We start from the raw sequence: 14,502 nt of genomic DNA on the forward strand, positions 1-14,502 counted from the left end.
TGGTCACAAGCAATACACTTGATGCTGATTGGTTAATGCAAGTTTACTATAAATTTTAATTCAATTTGACCCAGAGTTTAACCCTTTTTCAGGCAGATTCGGTGAAACTGAGGGTAGGAACAATCCGTTGCTGTGTTTTAATTTCCTTGTATGGGAGGGGGGTCAAAACCAAGAAAGGTAATGTTGAAGCATCATTTGCTCTCTTGCTAGTTCATTTCTTTTCTCCCCAGTGATTCCTAGGTACTTGACAAATAAAGGGGAAAAACATTTCTACCACCTGTTCCTGAATGAGTCACAACCAGTATGATGCTATGAACACCTCTGAAAGGACATGGGTTTTTCCTAGCAACGAACCTTGCTAGCTTTAATGCAAACCATGTTTTGCCCCAGGTAAGTGAGCTCAGTCTTTCTCTTTTGAACATTCTTGTTTGTCAAGTTAAGGTAACACGTCACCTTGTTCTTTTAAAAATTCAGCTAAAGCGAGTTTTGAAAGTATTCAAGGTAAGACGTATTTATGTTTTATATATATTTAAACAAGCTAGAGGTTACAAAGCAGACTGAAACTGTACAGGTTTCTTCAAGAATTCTTGTATGATAGTGCTAGCAGGTGCATTCTCAAACAGGCATTTTGTCCTTGCGTTGGGGAAAAGTCCGCCGACATTCTCCCCCACAGAACATTGTAACTCTCGCTTTCTCTCATGATGACAGGTTGTCTTAGCCATTCTCAGCCACCATGAGTAACAAACTTCTTAATGCCCAGTTTCTTGTTCAATCCACCCTTTTTAATCTTTGTGCAGTTGAGAAAAGGTAGGTATCTGTGCTTCTACCTCAATTGGAATGTTAGGTTGGCCTTCAGCCAATAAGAGCTCAGTGAACAGGATAAAATTACAATTTAGATTTACGGGAAGTTGCCAGTGTTGCAGCAAAATTCTGGTTTGGTGACTTTAGGGGCAGGGCATTACGAGACAAAACCTTAACTTGTTCGAGGAGAAAGGGAACCAGAAGAACGAAAGAGAGAGACAAAACAAATTGTGAGTTAAACCTCACAATCTTAGTTTGGGCTACAATAAGCTGGCAGCTTTTGCTGAACAGCCACAAGTGGACTGAAAACATGCTTTAGGAGAATAATGCCTCACACTCTAAGACTGGCTAGGAATTTTTCCTCGGAGTACTGCAACTTCTGAGCTGCTATTTAGCCACCATGGAATGTGCAGCTTAGGTCAGCGAGAGTCAGGTATTTTAGATTAACTAGGTCTAATTGCAAGTTTCCCAAAACTTCATTACACTTTTGATGGTCTCAAAGTGTTTCAAAAACACACACACGCACACACAAGGAAGACAGACAGATTTTGCTGCAGTAAATAGCATTAGAGGGAGTTTCTGGGCACTCCTTGCTGAGTTAACCTTGATAAAACAAGAAGATGTGGGTTGTATGCTGCCAGACCCTTTGCACGTCTCACTAAGTGGCGATGAAGAAGCAGACAATTGGCGTCTGACGTCCTGAAACTAAAAAGAGGTAGGTCAAGATTCTTGCTTATTGTTTCTGCTCTTTAATTTTTCTCTCATAAACCAATGTCTGGTGTCATGTTTTACAAATAAATTCTGAGAAGTATTCACTGTTAAAAATTCACTCCCAGAGCAAGCCAGTTATAAGTTTAGGATTCTATATCAGAAGCTGTGTAAATGGATAACTATTTGCAAAACTTAATCCATGGCTTAGAAAATAATTTTCCATTTTTTTCCATGTGTTAAGCTATATAAGGATTAGGAAGCAACTGCTGTATTTCACATAGAGAGTTTTATATGTCACTGAACTGACAAAATAGTGGTCTGTTACATGAAAGCACTGTGAGTGCTGCAGGTGCTGAATGAAGCAGGGGAAAGGTTACCCAGTATGTCAAGGAGAGGCTGGATTGGAGTTAAAAATGAAAATCAGGCTATACAGTTGGGAATCTTGTCTTTTAGTGATAATAATCATGGTCCTATATTTAATCATGGACTACAGTGGACAATCTAGAAATCGAATAGCCAGGTCCAAACAATCTGGGTGTAAAAAAGCTTCAACAAATAGGGCAATTAGCAAGTAAATGAGCAAGATTACTCAAAAAGGTGCTGAAAGATAACCTTGGTATTATGATTTGCTACAAGAGCCTAAAAGGCATTTCATAACCAAGAGTTCTTTGGCTGAGCAAAATGTGGAGTGTATGTTCAAGCATTGTTTTTCTTTACATTGTATGGAAACAAAATACAATTGTACACGACTCAGGTCACAAAGTGTTTAGATCTGTTTGAGGATCAAATGCATCCTCCTGAGCCCCTCCATTGAATTGAATTTAACAAAACAATATGGGGCCGAAATTGCCCTCCGACCGAAAGGGGGCGCACTCACCGATCTTGAAGATTTTTCTCCGCCCAACTCCATGGGGCGGAGAGTAGAGTGAAATTCAGTTCTTTACATGTTTTTTTCTTCCGTGTGGTGTTTGGGTGGAAGTCAGCGTGGAGCGGGTCAGACTTCGGTCGGTCTCATCAGCGCCGCATTCATGACGTCAGCATGTTGCTGACGCATCACAATGTCCCTCCTCTTCAGTTAAAGGGGAGGGCTGCTGTGAACTCTGCAATTAGTTTAGTTTGGCCCACTGGGCCACCAGGAAGGGTTTCAGCCGGGCCAGCGGGCCGGTATCCAAGAAGGGCTGCTGGGCTGCCTGTTGGATGCCCGGCCGAACCCGTGATCGCCATTGTTGGGCTGCTTCCTGCAGGGGAAAACTGTCGGGGGCACCGAGCGGCGGCCAATCCGTTCCCGCGTGCAATTTCTCACGGGGCCATCCTTGTTTCGAGGGACTGCCTATGACGATGATGATGATTTCCCACGGGGCAATTTCCCACACGTGGCGGAAAGGGGTCGCTGCTGGTCGGTGAGGGGTTGGCGTGTGCCCGACGGGGTGGCACCACGTGTGGCGTGGTGATAAGCACCGCTGGAAAAGAAAATGGAGGGCAATTTATGAAATGTTGTCTACTCTGCGCCGACTAGCAGTATCTGCCTCTTTGAGGCGGTCATGGCTCTTGTAGAAAGGGGCAATTTCGGCCTCTACAACTCTTAGTAAGATAAAAAAACATAAATGTTGAAAATATGAAATAAAACATAACATTTAAGGTGGGACCCCTCTCAGAAACGTTGACATTTTAGCCGGGTACAGATTCTGTTCACTTTCTGACAACTCACCTTTAACCATTTTGTTTCTTATTTCTATTGCACTAAAAGTTCAGTTTGATTTATACATTTCTTTTTAAACCCTTGACTCGTGCCAGCATCATCCAGCTAAAAACCTAAGGCATTTCATCAAAGTTCAGCAGGGACATTGCAATGTCAGGCTCCAATAGTATTTGAACTCCAGTCCGAGGCGGGAGGTGCAACCTGAATGGCCAGCTGCTTTGGCAAGACTCCACAGTGCCACACTCTGTAGACTCCTTGGGGCATGTTCTGAAAAATGGGATACATTATTGTGTTTGGTTGAAGATAATGACCGTTAATGAAATTGAGGGAACACATAAAATTGAGGCATGCAATGCTTGACAATTTTGTTAGTGATAGTAAATAAATTTGTAAGTCACAGCACACCTAATAATAACCCGCGGTCGGAAGCAGGGAGGCTGAAGCCTTCCTCAAGGGGCTAAAGGGAGCAATCCTGCTTTTCTTGGTCCACAAGGAGTGCTGAGCCATGTGGAACCAAAAGCTCTGCCTCCCTTTCACTGTCGGGTTTCCCGACCCCTGGGAAACTCACGCAGCAACAGTGAATTTTAAATCGTGCTCCCAATGGCATTTAAATATGTTAATGAAGTGCTCCACCTCAACACGGTGGGACACTCGAACGCCCTGACATCCATCGCCGTAAAAAAGTCCGTGGGTGTGTGCATGGCGTGGTGAACCTGTGGAATTCTCTACCACAGAAAGTTGTTGAGTCCAGTTCGTTGGATATATTCAAAAGGGAGTTAGATGTGGCTCTTACGGCTAAAGGGATCAGAGGGTATGGAGAGAAGGCGGGAGTGGTGCACTGAAGTTGCATGGTCAGCCATGATCATATTGAATGGCGGGACAGGCTCAAATTCTTTAAGCCCCCCGCCCTCCTGCCCATTGTTGAGGCGGGGAGGGGCGGGGGGGTTAATATTGAGGCCAATCAAGCTATTAACAATCCTCTTGTTACTAGTATAAAAATCACAAACGTCCTTTATCAAGCTGTGGAATGTGCAGTTGTTGTAGAAAATGGCTGAACTGTAGCAGATAAAATCCTAATTTACCCACAAGACACTACTGGATACTTTCTGACCGGTATAATCTGGGTTCAATAAATGTACAGAATAAGTTAATATGAGCGATGTCCAGCAACATTGTCAGTTGAATAAAATACATGTGCTCAGGCCTGGAAATGGCTGTCTTCATAGAAACATAGAAACATAGAAAATAGGTGCAGGAGCAGGCCATTCAGCCCTTCAAGCCTCCACCGCCATTCAATATGATCATGGCTGACCATGCAACTTCAGTGCCCCACTCCTGCCTTCTCTCCATACCCCCTGATCCCTTTAGCCATAAAGGACACATTTAACTCCCTCTTGAATATATCCAACGAACTGGACTCAACAACTTTCTGTGGTAGAGAATTCCACAGGTTCACCACTCTCTGGGTGAAAAAGTTTCTCCTCATCTCGGTTCTATATGGCTGACCCCTTATCCTTAGACTGTGACCCCTGGTTCTGGACTTCCCCAACATCGGGAACATTCTTCCTGCATCTAACCTGTCCAGTCCCATCATAATTTTATATGTTTCTATGAGATCCCCTCTCATTCTTCTAAATTCCAGTGAGTATAAGCCTAGCTGATCCAGTCTTTCTTCATATGTCAGTCCTGCCATCCCAGGAATTAGTCTGGTGAACCTTCACTTTCCTCCTCAAGAATTCTTAAAAATGGAACACAAATAAACACGTTTTTGACATTGCTAGCAATTTCTACGTAGCAGTTTGATCGAATTATTTTAATGCACTACTACTGGGTGTTGTGAAATGAGAGAGGATTAATTAGCAATCTTGTTGTGCGAGGCCCCTTGGGAAAGAGTGACCATAATATGGTGGAATTCTACATTAGGATGGAGAACGAAACAGTTAATTCAGAGACCATGGTCCAGAACTTAAAGAAGGGTAACTTTGAAGGTATGAGGCGTGAATTAGCTAGGATAGATTGGCGAATGATACTTAGGGGGTTGACTGTGGATGGGCAATGGCAGACATTTAGAGACCGCATGGATGAACTACAACAATTGTACATCCCTGTCTGGCATAAAAATAAAAAAGGGAAGGTGGCTCAACCGTGGCTATCAAGGGAAATCAGGGATAGTATTAAAGCCAAGAAAGTGGCATACAAATTGGCCAGAAATAGCAGTGAACCCGGGGACTGGGAGAAATTTAGAACTCAGCAGAGGAGGTCAAAGGGTTTGATTAGGGCAGGGAAAATAGAGTACGAGAGGAAGCTTGCAGAGAACATTAAGACGGACTGCAAAAGTTTCTATAGATACGTAAAGAGAAAAAGGCTAGTAAAGACAAATGTAGGTCCTCTGCAGTCAGAATCAGGGGAAGTCATAACGGGGAACAAAGAAATGGCAGACCAATTGAACAAGTACTTTGGTTTGGTATTCACTAAGGAAGACACAAACAACCTTCCGGATATAAAAGGGGTCAGAGGGTCTAGAAAGAAGGAGGAACTGAGGGAAATCCTTATTGGTCGGGAAATTGTGTTGCAGAAATTGATGGGATTGAAGGCCGATAAATCCCTAGGGCCTGATGGACTGCATCCCAGAGTACTTAAGGAGGAGGCCTTGGAAATAGCGGATGCATTGACAGTCATTTTCCAACAGTCCATAGACTCTGGATCAGTTCCTATGGAGTGGAGGGTAGCCAATGTAATCCCACTTTAAAAAAAAGGAGGGAGAGAAAAAACGGAATTATAGACCGGTCAGCCTGACATCGGTAGTGGATAAAATGATGGAATCAATTATTAAAGATATCAAAGCAGCGCATTTGGAAAGAGATGACATGATAGGTCCAAGTCAGCATGGATTTGTGAAAGGAAAATCATGCTTGACAAATCTTCTGGAATTTTTTGAGGATGTTTCCAGTAGAGTGGACAAGGGAGAACCAAGGGAGAACAAGGGATGTGGTGTATTTGGACTTTCAGAAGGCTTTCGACAAGGTCCCACACAAGAGATTAATGTGCAAAGTTAAAGCACATGGGATTGGGGGTAGTGTGCTGACGTGGATTGAGAACTGGTTAGCAGACAGGAAGCAAAGAGTAGGAGTAAATGGGTACTTTTCAGAATGGCACGCAGTGACTAGTGGGGTACCACAAGGTTCTGTGTTGGGACCCCAGCTGTTTACATTGTACATTAATGATTTAGACGAGGGGATTAAATGTAGTATCTCCAAATTTGCGGATGACACTAAGTTGGGTGGCAGTGTGAGCTGCGAGGAGGATGCTATGAGGCTGCAGAGTGACTTGGATAGGTTAGATAAGTGGGCAAATGCATGGCTGATGAAGTATAATGTGGATAAATGTGAGGTTATCCACTTTGGTGGTAAAAACAGAGAGACAGACTATTATCTGAATGGTGACAGATTAGGAAAAGGGGAGGTGCAACTAGACCTGGATGTCATGCTACATCAGTCATTGAAGGTTGGCATGCAGGTACAGCAGGCAGTTAAGAAAGCAAATGGCATGTTGGCCTTCATAGCAAGGGGATTTGAGTACAGGGGCAGGGAGGTGTTACTACAGTTGTACAGGGCCTTGGTGAGGCCACATCTGGAGTATTGTGTACAGTTTTGGTCTGCTAACTTGAGGAAGGACATTCTTGCTATTGAGGGAGTGCAGCGAAGGTTCACCAGACTGATTCCCAGGATGGCGGGACTGACATATCAAGAAAGACTGGATCAACTGGGCTTGTATTCACTGGAGTTCAGAAGAATGAGAGGGAATCTCAAAAAAATGTTTAAAATTCTGATGGGTTTGGACAGGTTAGATGCAGGAAGAATGTTCCCAATGTTGGGGAAGTCCAGAACCAGGGGTCACAGTCTAAGGATAAGGGGTAAGCCATTTAGGACCGAGATGAGGAGAAACTTCTTCACCCAGAGAGTGAACCTGTGGAATTCTCTACCACAGAAAGTTGTTGAGGCCAATTCACTAAATATATTGAAAAAGAAGTTAGATGTAGTCCTTACTACTAGGGGGATCAAGGGGTATGGTGAGAAAGCAGGAATGGGGTACTGAAGTTGCATGTTCAGCCATGAACTCATTGAATGGCGGTGCAGGCTCGAAGGGCCGAATGGCCTACTCCTGCACCTATTTTCTATGTTTCTATGTGTCTATATTACCTTTTAAATTTTAATATCTTAAGTTGCTTAATTTTATACTTTTTATACTTAAGCAATGCCACCTTTAGGGCATTATAGTTGCAAATTAAAAGAAAAATGATTTTTAAAATTCCTAAATGTTGATACAGTATTCTTTGAAATATTCCCTTTTGTGGATATTCTACTTGTTAATTGGGTGTTCTTGCTGTTCTTTGCTGTGTGAGGCTCCAGTTTTTATGTAAATGATGAATCTTCCCCATAGTGACACTGGAGCACCTGAGCAACAGTCAGACACCTTTTGAAAAGAGAGTTTCAAGTGAGGCCAGATGAAAAATATAAAGACTGGTTTGCTGAGTGGCCCTCTTCTCCAGCCTTTGCTGCAGGACTATGTGCTGGGAACCCTGTCTAATAGAGTAATGTCCCCTGGCATTATCAAGTAAGGTTAGCATGTGGATCGGACAGCATTATTCATTCCACGGCTTCCATATTCGCTTCACAACTTTTGGACTGAGTGCATTACTCAGTTGTGGATGAAACAATATTGTATAGTTATCTGTTGAGCTTCCTGTAAACTACCCTCACATTATGATCACCCTTTTCTTATGCTCTACATAGTTTTTATGGTAAGGCATTTTATTTTGTTGAAGAGAAAGCACAAAGTACATCAACTCACCAATTAATTGAAATACTGATTCAATTACATATCCTCAGTAGAAGATCATGCATGGATAATAAAGGAATCTCAGTTTTAGGGCATGAATGGGAGCACTGTAAATTTCTACTTCTTTCCACGTATTTTATTCCCAAAGAATATTCTTCGATTATAAGAAAGAAAGACTTCAGGACGTTCAAGAGCGCTTTACAGTCAATGAAGTACTTTTGAAGTGTAGTCACTGTTGTAATGTAGGAAACGCAGCAGCCAATTTGTGCACAGCAAACTCCCACAAACAGCAATGTGATAGTGACCAAGTAGTCTGTTTTAGTGATGTTGATTGAGGGATAAATATTAGCCAGGACACCGGGGATAACTCACCAGCTCTTCTTCAAAATAGTGCCATGGAATTTTTACGTCCATCTGACAGTGCCTCAGTTTAAAGTCTCATCTGAAAGACAGAACCTCCAATAGTGCAACACTCCCACAATACTGCACTGGAGTGTCAGCCTAGATTTTTGTGCTCAAGTCTCTGGAGCAGGACTTGAACCCACAATCTTCTGACGCAGTGGCGAGAGTACTACCAACTGAGTGACACATTATATAATGGATATAATAATTGTCCTACATAAGAGAGAGATTGTTTAAGTTGTGAGTAAGGAAGATATAAGGGAACACGAATACAAAAGCAAAATACTGCTGATGCTGGAATCTGAAATAAAAACAGAAAATGCTGGAAATCTCAACGGGTCAGGCAGCATCTGTGGAGAGGAAAACAGAGTTAACATTTCAGGTCGATGATCCTTCGTTAGACCTGGTGAATGTTCGAAAAGAACAGATTCTTGAGGAGCACTGAAAGGGGGAGGGAAAGAAGAAAAGTAAAAGTGGAGTGCAGAGAAACCCAAGGCAAAAATCAAAAAGGACCACATTACAGCAAAATTCTAAAGGGGCAAAGTGTGCTAAAAAGACAAGCCTGAAGGCTCTGTGCCTCAATGCGAGGAGTATTCGTAATAAGGGGAATTAATTAACTATGCAAGCAGCAATTAACGAATATGATATAATTGGCATCACGGAGACATGGCTCCAGGGTGACCAAGGCTGGAAACTCAACATCCAGGGGTATTCAACATTCAGGAAGGATAGACAGAAAGGAAAAGGAGGTGGGGTAGCGTTGCTGGTTAAAGAGGAAATTAACGCAATTGTAAGGAAGGACATTAGCTTGGATGATGTGGAATCTGTATGGGTGGAGCTGCGGAATACCAAAGGGCAGAAAACGCTCTTGGGAGTTGTGTACAGGCCACCAAACAGTAGTAGTGAGGTTGGGGACAGCATCAAACAAGAAATTAGGGATGCATGCAATAAAGGTACAGCAGTTATCATGGCGACTTTAATCTACATATAGATTGGGCTAACAAACTGGTAGCGATACGGCGCAGGAGGATTTCCTGGAGTGTGTTAGGGATGATTTTCTAGACCAATATGTCGAGGAACCAACTAGAGGGCTGGCCATCCTAGACTGGGTGATGTGTAATGAGAAAGGACTAATTAACAATCTTGTGCGAGGCCCCTTGGGGAAGAGTGACTATAATATGGTAGAATTCTTTATTAGGATGGAGAGTGACACAGTTAATTCAGAGACTAGGGTCCTGAACTTGAAAGGTAACTTCGATGGTATGAGATGTGAATTGTCTAGAATAGACTGGCGAATGATACTTCAAGGGTTGACGGTGGATAGGCAATGGCAAACATTTAAAGATCACATGGACGAACTTCAACAATTGTACATTCCTGTCTGGAGTAAAAATAAAATGGGGAATGTGGACTCAACCATGGCTAACAAGGGAAATTAAGGATAGTGCTAAATCCAAGGAAGAGGCATATAAATTGGCCAGAAAAAGCAGCAAACCTGAGGACTGGGAGAAATTTAGAATCTAGCAGAGGAGGACAAAGTTTTTAATTAGGAGGGGGAAAATAGAGTATGAGAGTAAGCTTGCAGGGAACATAAAAACTGACTGCAAAAGCTTCTATAGATATGTGAAGAGGAAAAAATTAGTGAAGACAAACATAGGTCCTTTGCAGTCAGATTCAGGTGAATTTATAATGGGGAACAAAGAAATGGCAGACCAGTTGAACAAATACTTTGGTTCTGTCTTCACGAAGGAAGACACAAATAACCTTCCGAAAATACTAGGGGACCGAGGGTCTAGTGAGAAGGAGGAACTGAAGGAAATCCTTATTAGTCAGGAAATTCTGTTTGGGAAATTGATGGGATTGAAGGCCGATAAATCCCTGGAGTCTGATAGTCTGCATCCCAGAGTACTTAAGGAAGTGGCCATAGAAATAATGGATGCATTGGTGATCATTTTCCAACAGTCTATCAACTGGAGGGGAGCTAATGTAACACCACTTTTTAAAAAAGGAAGCAGAGAGAAAACAGGGAATTATAGTCCGGTTAGCCTGACCTCAGTAGTGGGGAAAATGTTGGAATCAATTATTAAAGATGTAATAGCAGCGCATTTGGAAAGCAGTGACAGGATCGGTCCAAGTCAGCATGGATTTATGAAAGGGAAATCATGCTTGACAAATCTTCTCGAATTTTTTGAGGATGTAACTAGTAGAGTGGACAAGGGAGCGCCAGTGGGTGTGATGTATTTGGACTTTCAAAAGGCTTTTGACAAGGTCCCGCACAAGAGATTGTTGTGCAAAATTAAAGCACATGGTATTGGGGGTAATGTACTGATGTGGATAGAGAGCTGTTTGGTAGACAGGCAGCAGAGAGTCGGGATTAACGGGTCCTTTTCAGAATGGCAGGCAGTGACTAGTGGGGTGCCGCAGGGTTCAGTGCTGGGACCCCAGCTATTTACAATATACATCAGTGATTTGGATGAAAGAATTGAGTTAATATATCCAAGTTTGCAGATGACACTAAGCTGGATGGCGGTGTGAGCTGTGAGGAGGATGCTCAGAGGCTGCAGGGTGACTTGGACAGGTTAGTTGAGTGGCAGGTGCAGTATAATGTGGATAAATATGAGGTTATCCACTTTGGTGGAAAAAACAGGAAGACAGAATATTATCTGAAAATCAGCAGATTAGGAAAAGGGGAGGTGCAACGATACCTGGGTGTCATGGTACATCAGTCATTGAAAGTTGGCATGCAGGTACAGCAGGTGGTGAAGAAGGCAAATGGTATGTTGGTCTTCATAGCTAGGGGATTTGAGTATAGGTACAGGAAGGTCTTAATGCAGTTGTACAGGGTCTTGGTGAGGCCTCACCTGGAATATTGTGTTCAGTTTTGGTCTCCTAATCTGAGGAAGGACGTTCTTGCTAATGAGGGAGTGCAGCGAAGGTTCACCAGACTGATTCCCAGGATGGCAGGACTGACATATGAGGAGAGACTGGATTGACTGGGCCTGTATTCACTGGAGTTTAGAAGGATGAGAGGGGATCTCATAGAAACATATGAAGTTCTGACGGGACTGGACAGGTTAGATGCAGGAAGAATGTTCCCAATGTTAGGGAAGTCTAGAACCAGGGGACTCAGTCTAAGGATAAGAGGTAAGCCATTTAGGGCTGAGATGAAGAGAAACTTCTTCACTCAGAGAGTTGTTAACCTATGGAATTCTCTACCGCAGGGAGTTGTTGATGCCAATTCATTGGATATATTCAAGAGGGAGTTAGATATGGCCCTTATGGCTAAAGGGATCAAGGGGTATGGAGAGAAAGCAGGAAAGGGGTACTGAGGTGAATGATCAGCCATGATCTTATTGAATGGTGATGCAGGCTCGAAGGGCCGAATGGACTACTCCTGCACCTATTTTCTATGTTTCTATGTTTCTATAATGGAGTTGTGTGGTATTTATACCAAACTGAGCAACTAACAGAGCACTTGAAATCGCAAGTACTGCATAAAATAAATCAGCATTTTAAAAACAAGTTATTATATTGAGAGGCTATTGCAAATCAAATATTGCTTAAACTGGACTTTACTGGAATCAATTTTCAACCCTATCAGAGTTGTTTGGTTGCTGTTTAGAAGATCTGTTAATGGAGACCGAAGATAAAAAAATAAGTGGTGTCAAGTATAGATTACCAATGTCATTGTGAGTGGAAGTTTTTCTCAGACTATGAATGGAGAGGGAAAAAAATCCATCCCGCATGTTTGTAATTTACTGCACACATAAACTATTATTAATAAATTCTGACTTTATTAACAGCTTCCTGAACTGCTGCCTGGGAGCTGAATGGGAAGTAGATGTCTGCTATATGTAGGACCACAATTATCACCTGTACAAACTGTGCATGTCAGGCTTGGCAATGATGGCCTCCAGAGTTGTACAGTCTGTTGACACGTCTAGATTGATGGTCATTTCCTGAGATATTGTAATGTTACTGCAAACTATGGAATTCTACCACAGCCACAAGAGCTGAGAAAATGTCCATTTCCGTTTTATGCTAATTGCCTGATTGTGCACATTGTAACAATGATTGAATTATATTCTATAAGAGAGCAGCTAATGAGAGGCTAGTGAACTGACTGGGTAATCACATAAGTGTTTGTATAAATACTGTATCACCCAAAGTGAACCAGTTGTAATGAGTTGATACTGAGTGAGGCTCCGTTTATATTGCAACCCGCATCTTGGGAGAGTGGCCTACATGCCTGCTCTCCTGCATTTATTTGTGTCAGCTGCACCTGTGGGCCTTACTATTTCACGCAAGCACAGACTGGCAGTGACAATTTGGCCATTGTGCATGTATGAGGCACTGGCATCGTGATGTCAATGGGAACTGATATTAAGATGCTACAACTGAGAATTACTGTTAATTAAGTCATTAATAGAAATAAGACATTTATGGCTCTTCCTGCAGGTCAGGAATATCAGAATCGAACTATGCCACTTCATTAGGGAGTCGGGAGCGTTTTAGCCAAAGATACGATTTTTACAAAAAACAAATTGCTGCAAATTCTTGGTTGCGGCGTTCCTGACAGTACTAATCAGTAAGCGATTGAGTGCTGCTGTGATTCTGGTATTAAAGCCCTAGCACACCTTGGTTAAGTACGCCTGCTTAATACAGACCTAATTTCTTTTGACCCTAGTAAAGGTGGAACGGTCTGGATTTCTGGTCCGTTTCCGTCCCGTTTCTTTGAGTGAAGTGATATCTTGACAGGATAGGGTGGGTCCAAGAAGCACCATGAAACAAAAGAAGTGGAGTTCCAACAGAACTGGTCGCTGGCCCAAACTCTGTCGCCCCTCTCAGGAATTTCAAGGCTCATTTTAGCAAAAAAGCTAAAGTTTTACCATGATTATAAATACTTTTCATGCAGGTGGTACCCCTTTAATAAAGTTGATGTGTAGCTCCCTCCACACTTGTTAACTCCTTCCCACTCAGTAATGTCAGCATTTGGACAGTATTTAATGTGAGTTCACAACCAATTCTGAGTCAGGAGAGGAGGAGGGTTCACAAGGAAGTAAAATTATAACTGCCTTCTCATGTTTCTGTGCAAATGTAATAAAAAAATTCACAACAAAAACAGTTCTGGGTACACCTAGACCCTGCCAAGCTCAGGCACATCTTCTCTCTGGGCTTCTGAAGACAATGTGGCCTTTGTAAGTCTGAGAGATGGGAGGGTTTGGTAACACAAGCAACTTGATGGTGCGAAACCTTTTCCCAATAACTGTTAACATGACAGCCTAAACTTTCGACTTTTTATCTGCTGAAAAACAGTATTGAACTCTTTGTTTTTCTGTTGATGACCTCAATACTTCAGATTATTACTTTCACAGTAAGGAATGTGGTGTCTTGGCTTCATATTTGAACTTTTCCAGGGAAAAGTCAACAGTAACTATAATTATAGACTTTGTATCTGCTTAAAAAAAGGGACAAACTACTTCAATTTCTTTGGGTAAAATGGAGGGAGAATGCAGTAAATGAAAAGGTCTGTGGAAAAGGATGTTTGCTGCATTTCTTTGGGTTGGAGGAGTCAATTTCAAAATAAGCATGTGATCTAATAAAGAGATCCTTCTCCCTCATCTGTTCTTCCCCTCCACTCATGAAGATTCTGCCTCATAGAAACATAGAAACATAGACGATAGGTGCAGGAGTAGACCATCCGGCCCTTCGAGCCTGCACCACCATTCAATAAGATCATGGCTGATCATTCCCTCAGTACCCCTTTCCTGCTTTCTCTCCATACTCCTGAATCCCTTTAGCCGTAAGGGCTATATCTAACTCCCTCTTAAATATATCCAATGAACTGGCATCAACAACTCTCTGCGGCAGGGAATTCCACAGGTTAACAACTCTCTGAGTGAAGAAGTTTCTCTTCATCTCAGTCCTAAATGGCCTAACCCTTACCCTAAGACTGTGTCCCCTGGTTCTGGACTTTCCCAACATCGGAAACATTCTTCCCGCATCTAACCTGTCCAGTCCCGTCAGAATCTTATACGTTTCTATGAGAT

The 14,502-nt window shown here is 42.5% G+C and overlaps 1 protein-coding gene across 7 annotated transcripts in view; it reads left to right on the plus strand.

Annotated features, from left to right (window-relative positions):
* The window catches only part of rbm47 (RNA binding motif protein 47), a 286,762-nt gene that overhangs the window by 42,711 nt on the left and 229,549 nt on the right, over nt 1-14,502 (plus strand). For 4 of the 7 annotated variants that reach the window (XM_070870324.1, XM_070870331.1, XM_070870319.1 and 1 more), the window contains exon 2: nt 231-390. The exons of 1 other annotated variant lie outside the window; for it this stretch is intronic. In XM_070870324.1, the coding sequence (XP_070726425.1) occupies nt 368-390 (23 nt within the window). In that variant the 5' untranslated portion in view covers nt 231-367. Of the gene's footprint in view, nt 1-230; nt 391-1,241; nt 1,517-14,502 lie in introns of those variants that run through there. 2 more of the 7 variants (XM_070870337.1, XM_070870370.1) reach the window with 2 other exon arrangements.

This window comes from Pristiophorus japonicus, chromosome 2 (genome assembly GCF_044704955.1).
Source record: "Pristiophorus japonicus isolate sPriJap1 chromosome 2, sPriJap1.hap1, whole genome shotgun sequence".
In the NCBI taxonomy this organism is placed as follows: Eukaryota; Metazoa; Chordata; class Chondrichthyes; family Pristiophoridae; genus Pristiophorus; species Pristiophorus japonicus.